The 14,750-nt window shown below is 37.2% G+C and overlaps 9 protein-coding genes and 7 pseudogenes across 16 annotated transcripts, besides 3 other annotated features; 8 read left to right on the plus strand and 8 right to left on the minus strand.

The window, feature by feature from the left end:
- Nucleotides 1-660: 660 nt before the first annotated feature.
- Nucleotides 661-2,536: a mobile genetic element.
- On the plus strand, nucleotides 1,031-1,477 carry TVAGG3_1094950 (protein of unknown function, DUF4106 family; the record flags this gene model as incomplete). The annotated part of the gene is made up of 1 exon (XM_051257164.1): nucleotides 1,031-1,477. The coding sequence occupies one exon, from the start codon at nucleotides 1,031-1,033 to the stop codon at nucleotides 1,475-1,477; it is 447 nt and encodes a 148-aa protein (XP_051075611.1).
- Nucleotides 2,537-3,329: 793 nt separating the features above from the next.
- On the plus strand, nucleotides 3,330-3,530 carry TVAGG3_1094960 (uncharacterized protein; the record flags this gene model as incomplete). Its single annotated transcript, XM_051257165.1, has 1 exon — nucleotides 3,330-3,530. One exon carries the CDS (start codon nucleotides 3,330-3,332, stop codon nucleotides 3,528-3,530), a length of 201 nt encoding a protein of 66 aa, XP_051075612.1.
- Nucleotides 3,531-3,558: 28 nt separating this feature from the next.
- Nucleotides 3,559-4,191: a mobile genetic element.
- Nucleotides 4,192-4,562: 371 nt separating this feature from the next.
- Nucleotides 4,563-4,925, plus strand: TVAGG3_1094980 (uncharacterized protein; the record flags this gene model as incomplete). The annotated part of the gene is made up of 1 exon (XM_051257166.1): nucleotides 4,563-4,925. One exon carries the CDS (start codon nucleotides 4,563-4,565, stop codon nucleotides 4,923-4,925), a length of 363 nt encoding a protein of 120 aa, XP_051075613.1.
- A 27-nt stretch (nucleotides 4,926-4,952) lies between these two features.
- TVAGG3_1094990 (uncharacterized protein) lies at nucleotides 4,953-5,237 on the plus strand (the record flags this gene model as incomplete). The annotated part of the gene is made up of 1 exon (XM_051257167.1): nucleotides 4,953-5,237. The coding sequence occupies one exon, from the start codon at nucleotides 4,953-4,955 to the stop codon at nucleotides 5,235-5,237; it is 285 nt and encodes a 94-aa protein (XP_051075614.1).
- A 148-nt stretch (nucleotides 5,238-5,385) lies between these two features.
- On the plus strand, nucleotides 5,386-5,841 carry TVAGG3_1095000 (annotated as a pseudogene). Its single transcript has one exon. A coding segment is annotated over exon 1 (456 nt).
- A 32-nt stretch (nucleotides 5,842-5,873) lies between these two features.
- Nucleotides 5,874-6,572, plus strand: TVAGG3_1095010 (annotated as a pseudogene). Its single transcript has one exon. A coding segment is annotated over exon 1 (699 nt).
- A 49-nt stretch (nucleotides 6,573-6,621) lies between these two features.
- TVAGG3_1095020 lies at nucleotides 6,622-6,880 on the minus strand (annotated as a pseudogene). The gene has a single exon. A coding segment is annotated over exon 1 (259 nt).
- A 139-nt stretch (nucleotides 6,881-7,019) lies between these two features.
- Nucleotides 7,020-12,519: a mobile genetic element.
- On the minus strand, nucleotides 7,026-7,193 carry TVAGG3_1095040 (DNA/RNA polymerases family; the record flags this gene model as incomplete). The annotated part of the gene is made up of 1 exon (XM_051257168.1): nucleotides 7,026-7,193. The coding sequence occupies one exon, from the start codon at nucleotides 7,191-7,193 to the stop codon at nucleotides 7,026-7,028; it is 168 nt and encodes a 55-aa protein (XP_051075615.1).
- On the minus strand, nucleotides 7,517-8,325 carry TVAGG3_1095050 (annotated as a pseudogene). Its single transcript has one exon. A coding segment is annotated over exon 1 (809 nt).
- On the minus strand, nucleotides 8,378-9,157 carry TVAGG3_1095060 (annotated as a pseudogene). The gene has a single exon. A coding segment is annotated over exon 1 (780 nt).
- On the minus strand, nucleotides 9,203-9,786 carry TVAGG3_1095070 (annotated as a pseudogene). The gene has a single exon. A coding segment is annotated over exon 1 (584 nt).
- Nucleotides 9,806-9,961, minus strand: TVAGG3_1095080 (uncharacterized protein; the record flags this gene model as incomplete). The annotated part of the gene is made up of 1 exon (XM_051257169.1): nucleotides 9,806-9,961. The coding sequence occupies one exon, from the start codon at nucleotides 9,959-9,961 to the stop codon at nucleotides 9,806-9,808; it is 156 nt and encodes a 51-aa protein (XP_051075616.1).
- On the plus strand, nucleotides 11,020-11,355 carry TVAGG3_1095090 (uncharacterized protein; the record flags this gene model as incomplete). The annotated part of the gene is made up of 1 exon (XM_051257170.1): nucleotides 11,020-11,355. The coding sequence occupies one exon, from the start codon at nucleotides 11,020-11,022 to the stop codon at nucleotides 11,353-11,355; it is 336 nt and encodes a 111-aa protein (XP_051075617.1).
- A 663-nt stretch (nucleotides 12,520-13,182) lies between the features above and the next one.
- TVAGG3_1095100 (uncharacterized protein) lies at nucleotides 13,183-13,506 on the plus strand (the record flags this gene model as incomplete). The annotated part of the gene is made up of 1 exon (XM_051257171.1): nucleotides 13,183-13,506. One exon carries the CDS (start codon nucleotides 13,183-13,185, stop codon nucleotides 13,504-13,506), a length of 324 nt encoding a protein of 107 aa, XP_051075618.1.
- Nucleotides 13,507-13,510: 4 nt separating this feature from the next.
- TVAGG3_1095110 (serine threonine-protein phosphatase family) lies at nucleotides 13,511-13,753 on the minus strand (the record flags this gene model as incomplete). The annotated part of the gene is made up of 1 exon (XM_001319355.2): nucleotides 13,511-13,753. The coding sequence occupies one exon, from the start codon at nucleotides 13,751-13,753 to the stop codon at nucleotides 13,511-13,513; it is 243 nt and encodes an 80-aa protein (XP_001319390.2).
- Nucleotides 13,754-13,771: 18 nt separating this feature from the next.
- TVAGG3_1095120 lies at nucleotides 13,772-14,115 on the minus strand (annotated as a pseudogene). Its single transcript has one exon — nucleotides 13,772-14,113. A coding segment is annotated over exon 1 (342 nt).
- Between the last annotated feature and the right edge of the window lie 635 nt (nucleotides 14,116-14,750).

Genomic DNA, 14,750 nt, shown 5'->3' on the forward strand with positions numbered 1-14,750 from the left:
GAGTCTAAGATAGTTGAAGTTCAAGGTAAGTTGGGTAAAAAGATTTTAGAGTCTAAGCCAGTGTTTGCTCCTAAAGAGGAGAGAACATTGACATTGACCCAGAAATGTTCTAAAAATAAAATTTTATTTTTACATGTCAAATTTCTTTTTCTCTGGTTCAGGTTCTTTCTTCTCTTCTTCTACTTTCTTTTCTTTCTTTTCTCTCTTCTTCTTCTTCTCTGGTGGAGTTATGTCAAATTTGGCGCAACCATTATTTATGTAAAAGTTCTTTGTCCTTAATAGCTCATCTATTCTGTTTTCTATTTCATCTTCAAGAACAGCGCATGTGTCTTCTTTGCATTCTAAGAACTTTTGTTGGACTTCATCTTTCCAATCGGCGTCATCTCTGTCAACAAGTCTGTCATTGACAAACTTAAGACTTCTCTGCTTAATGTTTTATGTTCTTGTCTATTCCCAGAAAACAGAACTTTAGAACAAATTCCCCTTCTTGTTTACACTATGTAAGATTTTATTGGTCGACAGATGTTTTGCTGTCAAAAAGTTTGTCTCGAATATAGATAGCGAAATCGCTAGACATTTTAAAAAGATAAAAATTTTAATTTTTCTAAAAATATGTTAGAAAAAAAGTTTGCTGACATTGACAAGAAATTTGAGAATGTTTTAAACAAGAACAAGAGGAAGTTAGAAAATGCTCAGAAAAACCTATACATGACAAGTTCTTATTGCTCAGAATGGTATAACAGTCTAATCGCACCACCTGGGTCGGGTAAGACTTATCTTTAAAATGGCTGCACAACAACAAGAACTAGATGAGAAGAACCCATTCTATGAGTTAGTTGTTATTTGTAGTACTTCTGGTCAATTTGACCAAACCGTCAATTCGTTCAAAGATATTATATAAAAGTCTAAGTTAGTATGTATAAAAGACTCTGAGTTGTTAGATTGGATAAAGAAGTACCAAAGAAGAGTTTTGAAGTACAATGCTATAAATGAGTATGTCAATTCTAAGTTTAAAGACCCAAATGAGGAAATGCAGAGAATATTAGAGAAGAAACACTTCAGAAACAAACAGAAAGAGATAGAATACATTTCGAAGAAATTGCAATCTTACGATTGGAAGACTTACCCTCATAGATGTCTTCTTATCTTAGATGACTTTGCTTCTCATCCTTTGTTAAAGAATAGAGAACAAGACATGTGTCGAATTCTTAAGAAGCTCAGACACTTTAACATCTCAGTTGTCATTTGTGTACAGACAGCAAAGAGTTTAAGTAAGGATGTTAAAAGAATACTTACTGACATTGTACTTTTCCCTGGATTGTCCGAAGACGATTTCATGGAACTTATGAAAGAGTCCATGGCAGGTAAGTTTGACAGACATGAACTATGGGAGAAGTACAAAGTCATACAAGACCCTCATACTTCTTTCAGAATTCATATCTACGCAAACAAAGTTCAAATTGTAAAAAGTCAATAAAAATAAATGGTTCATTTACTCTGCTTGTTTGAAGTTGTCAAAATACTCTGTTATTTTTCACGATTTTCATACGGAATTCAATAAAAATATATTTTAGGGTAGATGGGTATATCTAACCCGTTTTCTACCCTCATTTCTACCCCAGTTATTTTATAAGCGTTTTACATGGTAAACATTGTGAATTCGTGAAATTCTAAACAATTTCGTAGCTTCTATTTCTTCTGTCAGTACATCGAATGTTTTAACAATGCCGAAGGTTTCTTTATACTTCTTCTTGACATCTGAAAGAAGGAAATCGTCAGCTGTTGGATAGTTTTTGTTTAGAAATGCTAACATGTCCATTTTATCTTCTGCTGGTTTCTCTGCCTCCCTCTTTAAGTCAGCATAGTCGTTTCTCATACGTTCTATCTCTTTGACGGAGTAGTTATATTTCCTAATTGCTGCCTTACATTTTGAACATTGCGGGTTCATTTTTGCGTTATATTCTGAAACCTTACCTGCTAGTATGACTAAGGCGTCAATTGCTCTCTTTAACTCAAAAGTTGCGGGTTTTATCTGTTCATTCCATATCTTACCTCTTCTATCTTTATCTCTTATCTGCCATACACATTCAGCAACTAACGAAACAAAGTTGTCGTAGGTCTTAAACTCCCCAGATTTGTATATGTCAGAGATGTTCTTATATACCATATCGCAATCTTTGTCCATGACTTTGTGGTTGCAATGAAATCCAAGAAACTCATAGTTAACCTTTCGTATGAACTTCTTTATTTCTACTGAGTCAGTTGCTTTGACTTCTATTTCATCGAATTCTGGAATAGTAAGCTTTTGTTGTTGGATTTCAGGCAATTTGGGTAAATGGTCAATAATATCCTGCATTTCATAAAGATACTGTTCATTTGTTTCATCTTTCGCACTACAGTCTAAATTACTTGTTAAAAGTTCCTGCTTTATCTTCTGGATTTTTGTTTCGAAAGTATATGAAGAAGGAATGAAGCTTTTCATCTCTACTAACATTGAAGTTGGGTTCATGACTAACGAGTTTGGTGCTGTTGTTGCTAACATGTTCTTACAATAAAAATAAAAAAATATTTTTTTAAAAAAACCAACTTTATTTTTTATTTCGGGAAAACTCATGACAAATTCAAGAGGGTAGAAAAGAGGGTAGAAGACAGGTTATATCTAACCTTCTACCCTAAAATATATTTTAGGGTCCTTTACACTCATTACGAAGAAGTCATGACAAAACATTTACGAAGAAGTCATGAAAATTCAAGAGGGTAGAAAAGAGGTTAGAAAACAGGTTAGATATACCCATCTACCCTAAAATATATTTTTGGGTGTAAAATTCAAATTGTAAAAAGTCAAGCTTGAAAAATCTAAGTGTTTAGTCTTAGTAAGATGGTAGCTTCTTAAAGCATATGCCGTCCTTGAGTTTTATGTACGTGAAGAGAAGTACAATGAATTCAATTACGAGTACAATTGCAATGACAACTAAGGCAACTATTTTTGTCTTTTGCCAGCAAGAGTACTTCTTCTCTTCCAATGGTTCGGCAGAACTATACTCACTCATGAGAAATGCCAAAACGGTTTAATAGAAAAAGTGTCATTTTTTTCATGTCAGAAGACTCGAAGGTGCAACACTTCCAAAATACCGACGAACTCAGAAGAGCAGCATGGCAGTATGTTCTTGACAACTTCTTTGAGTTCTCCAGGTACACCTTGGAAAATGCTGAAGAACTCCGACACAGAGAATTTGGAGAAATTGCACTCCAATACTACCTTGACAAACAAAGGGTAAACAAAGGGTAAAATAAGACTAAAAACTTAACGTTTAAAAAGTGACATTTTTATGAGCTCCGAGTCACCGAGAAAACTTGGTCAGATGTTAGCAGCTTACTTCCCTGAGGAGGATGGAAGCGTTACATACGTAAGGTTCAAAAACAACGAACCTGGAATTGCGTACCAAATTCGCAATTACATGACCATGGAAGAGTACGAAAGGTTTCTACAAGAGAAACCAGCTCTAAACAACTCAGAAAAGAAAGAGTAAAAAGTTTAACTCGTAATTGTTTATTTTTTTACTTGTATGGGCAAGCTGCAAGAATGAAGTCGACTATCTCAGTCTTTGTCTTGACCAGTTGGACTGCTCTTGCGAGTACGTCTGTTTTGCGGTCTCCAGCTGGTGTCTGACCTTCGTAATTGCGCATGTTCTTGAGAGCTCCAACTGTAAATGGCTGTAAGATGAAGAGTCTCTCAGACTGCTTGAGGTAGTCTTCACGGTCACGAACCGAATCTGTGGTACGAGTCGAATTGGTCGACCTTAGGGAAGAGACTGAAAGCCTGTCATCTTCCATAGGGGCTGTGGCATACTCTTTGCGTAAACGGTTCAGACCTTCTTCGAACTCTTGGTCTCTCTTCGATTGGGATTGAGATTGGAATTGGGGTGGAGGGTTTGACATGAACATCCAAGGGTTAGGGAAGTAAGGCATGGGTTGAGGAGGGTAGTTTGGAAAGCCTTGTGGTGGGTAGTTTGGAAAGCCTTGTGGTGGGTAGTTTGGAAAGCCTTGTGGTGGGTAGTAACCTTGAGGTGGAAATTGGTAGTAATTCGGAGGTCCTTGTTGGAACTGAGGTTGCTGAGGAGACTGTTGTGGTGCTGGAGCATGCTGTTCCTCTGGCTGTGGAACGGGTTCAGTAGGTGGGACGTCGGACATTCGTTTGTGTCTTAACCGTCTTTGTTCTGAAACAATATAATATTGTCTTGAAAAAGTACAACATTGTCTTGAAAAAGTACAACATTGTCTTGAAAAAGTACAACATTGTCTTGAAAAAGTACAACATTGTCTTGAAAAAGTACAACATTGTCTTGAAAAAGTACAACATTGTTCTGAAAAAGTACAACATTGTTCTGAAAAAGTACAGCTGTACTCAAATTTGAGAGACATTGTACTGAATTTATACAACATTGTTCTGAAAAAGTACAACATTGTTCTGAAAAAGTACAATATTGTCTTGAAAAAGTACAACATTGTCTTGAAAAAGTACAACATTGTCTTGAAAAAGTACAATATTGTACTGACTCAGTATGGAGCTTGACCCCTTAGACGAAGCAATTTATCTAATTGAGGTAAATGAAACCGTGAAGGAATATCTCAGCAAGTGCAAACCAAGCAAGTCCATTGGCTTCTGGTTGTCCAAGAATAGTGTCTTAAAGTTGGAAATTGAAACAGGTGTTGCAATTCAAGTTCCAGAAGGCACTGCATTCGATGATATTAAGGATGTGAAGAAAGAAGCCCTCTTGAAGTTCTTCATGAAACGTCCTTGGATACTACTTCCATATCGTGAGAGCCCAATTCCACGAATTACACAAATTCTCAGAGCACTACTTCACTACTCTGGACAGCCGTTCTTCATAACCTCAGAAGGCGACATCCAACCAATTCAGTAAACATCTCATTTTAACTTCACTTTTTTTATGTTTTTACTCACACTCGTACTCAACAGGTTTGTGTACAACTATTTCAACTGTGAACCTTGTATTGACCGGTCTTCCTGCAAATGCAAGTTCGGTCAATACACAATTTATGGTGGCAAGAAGGACAGTGGGGAATGTTATTCTGACATCTGTTGTTGCGCTCGAGAGAGAATTGAAATTCCAGACCCAACTCCAACACCAACACTCAAGTTGCCGAAGACTCATGTGAAGAAGAAGCCTTCTGGTAAGTTTCTTATAGCCATCTATATGGCACGCTTTGAGTAAAAACATTTTTTTTCTTTTTTGAATGAAGCAAGTTAAATTCGTCCCACACCAATCTCAATGGACCGATGAAGAGTTTCAAGCTATGGTTGAAGGTGAGAACGACATAGACGGCGAACTTGAAGGAGCTCAAACCACAATTGCAACCAAAATTGCACAAGTCAAGGAACAGATAGCTCCACTTAAAGCTACCAAAGCTACTCTTGACCTCATGGATACTTACCGTTTAGAAGTAAAGAGTGGAATAAGACAATTAAAATTAAAACTTCTAAACTACGAAGCTATACTCCAAAAGTTAGCAGAAATGAGAAGACTTTACCAGAGCTACTTACATGTAAGGGACTTACCTTCAAGCAGTCCGACCAAAGATGAATTTTCTGACATTGTCCCAATTTTGTCCGAAAGTCAGCTCAGATGTTTTGAACTGCTCCCAACATATCCAGAATATGAACGTTTGCCTGAACTCTTCCGCAATCTCAAAAAACGTTTTTTGGTTCTCATGTTCGAAACTTTTATCGGAAGAGACAACAAACGTTCAGAAGAAGAACAAGATATTATTTTAAACTTGTTGTATGACTTAACCGTCATAACAAGCTTTTTGAAGTAAAACCGTCATTCTCAAACCACTTCATTTTTTCGATGTCCGAACAAGCACCGAAGCCGAACACAATGGCAGATGTCCTTTCAATGTTGCCAGACAAGCGCCCAGTTCAAATTCAAATTTTGAATTTGAAAGCTCATCTGACAAACACCGTTAAGACTCTCCAAAGTAGTCTTATGGAAGAGATGACCAAGCTCAAAGCCGATGTCCTCATGAACCAAGCTTCCAATGAGAAATGCCTGAATGATTTGACGGAAACCTTGCGCATTTACGAGAGAGAGAACCGAGACCTTGCCAGACTCATCTACCGTTTCTTCGAAGAGATAGACGCCATCTGGAAGGTACTCGGAAAGGACAGAACTCCAACACCGTATTCGTGAACACAGAATTGAAGAAGGAATTGTCGAGGAAGAAGAGAAACACGAAGAAGAAGAGGAAGAAGAGGAAGAAGAGAAACACGAAGAAGAGGAAGTTTGGGCAACCCTTGTTGCCGATGACACTTACGAAATTTCCCAACCCTACCCATACCAAATCCGCAACAAGGAGACAGGCAAGGTTCTTACCCCAGTCCTCAACAACTTGGGACACTTGAACCTTACCCTTCGGAATCGCGGTTCAATCTCCATGGGCAAGCTTGTCGCAATTCAATGGGTTCCAAATCCAACAAGAAGACGAAGGTCAGACACATTGACGGTGACAAGCTCAACAACCGTAAGGAGAACCTCGAGTGGTTCTAAGAGTAAAAAAATTTTATTTTAGGGGGAAACCCCGAGTAAATTTAGGTGTTTATTTATTAAGTATTAAATTAAGGTAATTTGGACAATTAGTTCCCGACCTCTGAATTGGACTCTTTCGTCATCCCAGTTGCGTAGGAGGTCGTCCCAGAGGAGTTGGTAGAATTGCCAATCCAAGGACGATTTGTCCTCCCAGGCATTGAGGATGTACTGCTCGTAGAGTCTCATGACCTCTGCCTTGCACCAGACACCCTCTCCCTTGGAACGTAAGGCTTCTTCGAAGTGCTCGAATGCGATTGGCTGCGGACCATCTGAAATGACACTTTTTGTCCGTTTGGTCAATGTTCGTGTCTCGTGCCATAGTCGACGAAAATACAAACAAACAGGTTATATATGAGTTTGAGACCAAGAATGGTGTAACTCGACCTGTCCGATTCAAATTCGAATAAAAATTTTTTATTTCATGCAATGTTTTATTTCTGTGCCGTCTTCAAGTATGCCCCAGTACTTACGCTTGGAGAGGACATGAACTTCGGTGAAAATTTTGTCCAATTTGAATTGACCCATCTTTTCACCGACCATTCCCATTTCAATGAGTTTGTTGTAGCCTTCTTCGTTCGTCATGAGTGCGTCAATGTTCTCATAGTAAACCTTCACTTTGGATTTGACTTCGGAGAAGAATTTGTTGTAGTTGTCAAGGACTGCCTTTGCGAACTGAGGGTAAGACCAATGTTCGACAATAGGTTTTATGTGGTTACTAAGCCACTTGACCTTGAGTGAATTCGTACTTCAAAACAAAAGGAGAACCTTTCAACAAAGTTGTCGACCTTCTCATAGTGTTTACTCTTCATCTTTGAGGTTTCTTAATGGAATATCCCCATGTCGAATTCATAAGCAATTTGAGTGTCATTGCAAGTTTGGGGTTTGAAGCTTTCCTAATATCATACAGTTGTTGTATGACTTTTCCAACTGTATAGTTCCTTCCTGGGAACTCACCATCTTCGTTTGGAATTCCAGTCGGGATATATTGGACGAACCTCATGTACGCAGCGTTAAGGTCGACATAGTATATCTTTTCATCTGAGTCGAACTTGTCGCAACCAATGGGTCCAGTTCGTGGAAATTCAAGTGAGTCTCTTATCTTCTGAGAAACTTCTCCTGTTATCTCATAAACATCGTCGAAGCAACCTGTTTCATATAAAACCTTCTGACCTAACTCAGATGCTCTCCAATACAATTTGACGTCAATTGGATGTCTCAATGGAAGTTTGTTTATAGCATCTTGAAGTTCTTGCAACCTCATTGGAAGTTCTTCTGGTTCAGGTTGGTATCCGAACAATCCAACTCCTTTTGGAACTGTGTACTTCTTTTGTGCTAGAACTTTGTCTGGAACAACTTTTGGTCTTGCTAACAATGAAAAGTTTGTTTCGTCTTTTGGTACAAAAGTTTCTGTCAGCTTGTCATCTGGAATTGGTTCCAACAAACCTTTCTCGAAAAGAATGTTTACAGCTCTGACAATGTTGCACTTGCCTTTTCCGAACAATGGGTTTGTAAGACTTTCGTTCAACATGAAGTGGTTGTGGACAATTACAATCTTCAACCATGGTAAGTCTTTGTCAACAACATAGTCGTCATGTGAAGAACCTTTAGCTGTAGGTATGTTGACTCGGATATTGACATTTGCCAACGGTGCAATTTTTGCCAATTGACCTCTGAGAATGTACCTTGTCTTCACACATGACTCAAGATACTTCATCTTCTCATCTGTAACAAGACCAGAGTTCCTGAGACATGTAAGAATACAAGGTTCATTGACAATTGTTTCAATTGAATTGTAAATTCCATACCTTGTCAAGTCAATGTCAGACTTATTTATGAACGGGAAGTATCCAGCATGTTGTCTGACTGCTTGAGGGTTAGGTTGGTACCATTCGAACTTACACTTGCAATTCCTTCAATTGCATTCAAAATGTCTGAGTCGGAGTCAACCATTTGTTCTCTCTTTGTAGTCTTGAAAGCGTCAAGAAGCATTGCAGCTGTTGTGACATTGCCATGTGCATAGTAAATGTGACCATCCAAATCTGTTACGGTTAGTCTGAGATTGTATCCTTTCTTATTTCCGTCTTGAATTGCAGCAAGTACTCCCATGAAGCCTTCTTTGTTCTTTCCTTCGTCAAAGTTTACTGTAAAGGTTCGACCAGATGTAATTTGACTTCTAACTTCACGATACTTTTCATATGCATATCTTGTTCTTTCCATGGGAGCATTGCGTCTTCACCTTTTCCTTTTTTCCTTCTCAAAGGATGCAATTGTTCGTCATGTTTCCAGTAGAATCTGGCAAAGCCGTCGTGTCCTTCAACTTGAGGTTCACTAACATCGAAAGGCATGTCCATAAGACGTTCTTCTTCTAACCTCTCTAGTCTGTTTGGATAATTTGCGCGTGCTGTTTCCAAGTCCATTTCATAGCGAAGACCAGACAATTTGTCATAGACTTTTATGGGTCTTCCCTTCCTATATTTAAACTTCTTTGAAACTTTCCAACCATATCTTTCTAACTCTGCTTTTATTCTAGCAGATTTTCTATCCATTCTATATGGGGGCATTTTTATAAAAATAAAAAAATATTTTTTTCTTTACTTTACATAACCGCCTGCTGCCATAAGTCTTTGACGCCAACCCATACCAGCTAATGAAGGTTGACTTGGTTTAGTTTGGAAACTAACTTTGGTTTTGGTTTATCTTCAGTTTTTGGCTCACCTTCTTCTATCGGTTTTTCGTCACTTTTCGGTTCCTCTGACTTTACCTCACTTGCAGGTATGGTTGTGTCGTCAACATCTTCATAAATATCATATGCCATTTGTTTTTGTTTTCCTTTCAACTTTTTGTGTTTGTTGTAAAGTTTAGAATATTTCGACTCTAAGTCAATGAGATGTTCTATAATGAACTGTTGGTCAGTGAAGTAAACTTTTCCATCTGTTGTCTCGAAAGCTCCTTCAGACTTCAATATTTTATTTGTGAGAGTCTGTTTCTTTTTTGAGATACTAGCCGTTCCATTTCTATGAAAAGTGACTTTATAGTTAGGGTTTGTATTTCCAGACCTGGCACTTTCTATTATTGAATTTTTCTCTTCATCTGTAAGTTCTTTGACAGGTTTTGACAATGGTTCTGAACTTTTTGTTTGTGGTGTCAAATCTACCGTTTCAACTTCTTCGGTCATTTCATCTCAGTAAAAAATTTTAGTTTGGTTTGTTTTCAACTGGTTGTTTAGGTTTTTTAAGTCGGTCTAAAACTTCCTGAGGTATAGGAAGAACTTGACAAACACGTGGTTGTGTAACTGCTGGAAGTCGACAAATCCATCTTGAACCCATTTGTCTCAATGCTGTATTGTTCATTTCATCTCAGTAAAAAATTTACATTCCCCACGTTTGAGGGTTGCGGTTGGTTGTTGTTTACCCATTGTTGTGCATGGTTATATCCTCTGTTAAAGAATCTTTCACCTTGGTCCATATAGTGCCCTGCTTGGTTATAGTAGTCATTTGCTTTGTTATAGTAGTTTCCTGCTTGTCTTCCTACATTGTCCATCCATCCTTGAACTTTTCCTCTTGTTTCAGGATTTGGAATAAGATTTGCTGCATCTCGTGCTACCTCCCAACCTTTCTGTACAGTTTGTATAATAGGTTGTGCTTTCTCTTTAAGTATACCTAATGTACTCAAAATCTTCCTTCCAATTCCAAATGCACCTCTGGCTATTGTTCCCACTGCGGGCAAAAATCTGGATGCAACTCCTGCTAATGCGCCAAATAAACCCATTTCTTATGGGTAAAAAATGACGAATCCAAACAAGGACCCCTATGTTTCTAAAGCGACAAAGAAAGCACTCATGATAAAAATCTTTAGTTCAACACCAAATGCTTGGTTTATGGATATCTTGGAAAACATTCCGAGGTATAGAGAAGATGGACCACCATACTGGCTAATATTTGTCGGTCAAAACACAAGATACTGTGAAGCCATACCATTACAGTCCAAAAATATTTTAGATGTGAAAACTGCTTTGACAATATTCGTTGACAAATACCATCCAACAAAACTGACATCTGACTGTGAAAGTTCTTTCAAATCAGACGATATTAAAAACTATCTGCGTTCAAAAAATGTAAACCAATATTTCATTGTCGACCAAAACCATTCTGCTCTTGGTGTCATTGACAGTTGTATAAAAATCTTAAGAGACTTAAACCAACCACAAGGTGGTGAGGTAGATGAAATGTCATATGACGACAAATATAGACACTTCTCCATGGCAAAGATGAGACAAGTTTTAAATATTTACAATAGCCGTAAACAAAAAGGTTTGGGAAACCACTCCCCCGAAGAAATGAAAAACAACCCTGACTTAGAGAAAGACTATATATTTAATAGTTTAGTCAAAAGAGACAAACAAGAAAGAATGCCAGGCTTCAAACTTAAGAAAGGTGACAAAGTAAAAATAGAAATACCTAAACGCGACCCATATGAAAATACTATTGACTATGACAACAATGGGAACTCGACAGGTACTCGCATTCGTGTTCGTAAAAATAGAAGAAAGTATACAAGAGAATATTATGAAGTTTTAGGCAAACATGGCAAAATGTACAGACTGCAAGCAGAAGATAAAACTACTATTGTCAGACCTCGTTTCAAACTTGTCAAAGTTCAAGGTGGTATACTTTCAAAGACAGTTCCTAACAAATATAAGACAACTCCTGACGAATATGCTAAAGAAGTTGAAAATGACGACTAAGCATTTCTATACCATGCGTAAACTGTCATGTAAGGTGGCATGTAGTCTTTACTTTGTCCCGTTGTTTGCGTATATCCTGAAACGCGATGTGTATGGTTTCCTCCTCCCTGAGTGTCACTCCAGTAACAATTTATAGCAAACTTAACGTTGTCTTTAACATCATATCCTTTACCTTTTGTCATTCCTGACCAATCCCAATATCTATGCTTATGCCAACCTGCTTGAGATGTACTTAAATCTATGTAGTGACTGTGTGCAGGTAAATTTTCACCTGAAATCGTTTTACTTCCACCTGTTTCCTTTGAAGAGTTTGCACAATACAAAAACCTGTCGACTATTTGAGTCCAAGTTCCAAAACCAAGTACTACTTCTGGTCTGGTAGAGTTCATTGACGTATAAATAGAACCTATAGGATATACTGTTTGAAGTATTTCTGTCTTTAATGTTTGAAGCTCTGTTTTGTCTGCTTTTTTATATAACTTTTCTTCAAGTTCATTTACGTCAGAGATGCTATGTCTATGATATTTTTGTGGGTATGTTCCTTCTGTCCATGCGAAAATACGTTCTTTTGTTGCATCTACATATCCTTTTATCCATGTCGAGTCTGCTTTTGTATTCCTTAACTCTGTAACACCTTTCTCAAGCTCTTTCAACTGTTGTCCATGTTCCATTAAACCTCTGGTATGACTTGAAACCGTTTGTGTCAACATATCTACAGTTTCTTTGTCGGCTTTAAGGTCTAAACATCCTGAAACCCACCCTGTATTGGCTTTACCTTCTAAAATCTTCGATGTCCGTTCATGGTACCATTCAACCCTTTTTATAATTTCATTGTCTTTTTCATCCACATATTCCTTATCTGCCTTCTTCACTAACCCACTAGCCAGATATGCTAACTCATCGTCAACATACTCTTTGTCAGCTTTCTTTTCAACATCCTCTTTTGTTGCATATGTTGCATCTGCTCTGTCATGTTCTTCTTGAACTTTTTCAATGACATACTCTTTGTCAGCTTTGTTGTCAACATCTGCTTTCAAAAGAAGTTCATTATAGGTTTCTCGTTTAAAGTTCTTTTGTTGGATTTACACAGACAGTATGGTTCTTACTGTCTTGAAACAGAAACTCATCTGTCATTGGGTTTAATGTCAGTTTTAAGTTTCCTTCTTTCAATGACTCAGATATCTTAGAATAGTTTGAAAAGTTTGTTGTGTTCTTATTTAGAGCTTGCATAATGAGTTGTCGGTTGTGTTGTATTTCTCTCATAGACGCTGTTTCATTTGACATTTTTATTCTAGATAAAATATGCTTCCAATAGAAAAAGAAAATTCAAGAGTTGCTACAACTAAACCATTAGATGAACTTTTTACGAATGTCGGTCAAAAGTTTGAGACAGAGACCGTAAAGCATGAAGGCTATCGTTTTGACTACCCATTAAGATGGCTAAGAGACCCATCTGTCACAAAAGCTATTGGCTTTCGTAGAATGAAGTTTGTGTCTGTAGAAGATAAAAGTTTTCCATTTATTGTAAGGTTTCATATAGATTATATATCTGAAGGGAAACGAAAAATGTGGGAAGAAATTGAGCTAATACAAGTTGACCTTTCATCTTCTCTACAGACTGCGTTAAAAAATATAGAAGATAAAATAAATTCATGTTATGCAAAATATGCTGATGAATATGCAAATACCGAGAGCACACTTTATGTGAGAATTGTATATGACAAACAAAATTCACAAGTGTCATTTCAAATCTACGAAGACAATCCAAAGAAAGACGAACAAATATATACAGAATTCACTGCAATGTCATGGTATTATTTGCAAAGAATGTTAAATCAGAAAGTCGAACTTCCTTTAGCAAATATTTACAGTCGATATGCAAGAGATGAACCATATTTATTTAAAGATGTTTTCGACCCAGCTGCTATTATTGTTCATGCTTCATTTTCTGGCGCACAAAACTCTTTCTTATGCTTGGCAAATGACTTTTACGAAAAACCTACAAAGTTATATGAACCACCAAGTGGAAGTATTTCAGACTTTCAAGTATGGTTTACTACAGATGGAAGAAAGAGAATAATTCCATTATACCATGCGTTTTACTTAGAACTTAGTTTCATATACAACTACTATCGAACGGTAAAAATATAATTTTTTAATACGGTTGAGGTGTTGGATTTGGTTGCCAACTAGACTGTGGTGCAGGTTCAGGCTGTTGTATAACAGGAGCTTGTTCTTCTGGTTCAGGGTCTTTAGGTATAATACCAACGAACTGACCTACTCTTTTACCAATATTTTTGACTCCGTTCCAAATTCCTCTTCCGACAGATTTTATTCCATTCCATATACCTCTTCCAACATTTCGAAAGAAGTTTCCAATACTACTGAAGAAACCCATTTTACTATATGTAAAAATCTAATGTCCACCTAGTCTCTTACGTTTCCTGTTGAGTTCCATAGCATTTTTTAACTGGAGCTCATACATTCTGTTTCTCCTCTGGTAGAAAACATATTCTGGGTCAACTCCTGTGTTTGCGTCATCTGCATAAAGTTGTTTATATCCCACTTCAGGGTTTGTATAAAACTCTTTCCATCTCATATTTGCATACCATGGTGGTAAGCCTAACGCAGCGTCATTTGACATGGCAGTTTGCATTTGTACATCTGTTGGCACTTGACCATAGTTTGCCATTGCAGTTTGTATTCTAACTTCATTTGGAATATTCTCTGGGTTTGGTTGTCCAGGTTGCTGTGCATTCGCTAAGTTCTGTGCGTCCATTTAATATTAGATAAAAATATCTCTTACGAGTACATATACTGAACATTTGCAGGCATTGGTTCATCTTCATATTCTCTATATCTTTCTGCCACGTCAAATAAGTAAATGACACAATGGAAAAAACCTAAAACAAGTAGTCCTATTTCAAACCACATTTACTTACTAGTAAAATTTCTTTGTTATGACACTTTCTCCAGTTTATAGGACCTCTCTCATATTCTATCTTATCGTATCTAAACTCATAGTCATGTATGTCCTCTAACCATTTCATGACACTTTCCAAACCACTTTTATCGGATGTAAAGTAAAAGCATGGATGGTTATGTAAAACGTCTAAAGTTTCTAAAGAGTCTCTCAAAGTCCAGTCTACTTGGTATTGAAAATCCCATGTGTTATAGAACGGCGGGTCCACTATAAAGAAAACATTTTCCTTGTCTTTATATTTTTCATACAACTCTGTCCAATGACATCTCACAAACTCTATACCCTCAATATATTTTTCTATGTTCTCTTTGAAAACATTTGTATAGTTAAGATATAAAACTTTTGACATAAGTGTTTCAATGTCATGAACTCTTATAGCACCACTATATAATAGTCTAGCAGATATACTATC

This window comes from Trichomonas vaginalis, assembly GCF_026262505.1.
Source record: "Trichomonas vaginalis G3 chromosome Unknown ctg_211, whole genome shotgun sequence".
Lineage (NCBI taxonomy): Eukaryota > Parabasalia > Trichomonadida > Trichomonadidae > Trichomonas > Trichomonas vaginalis.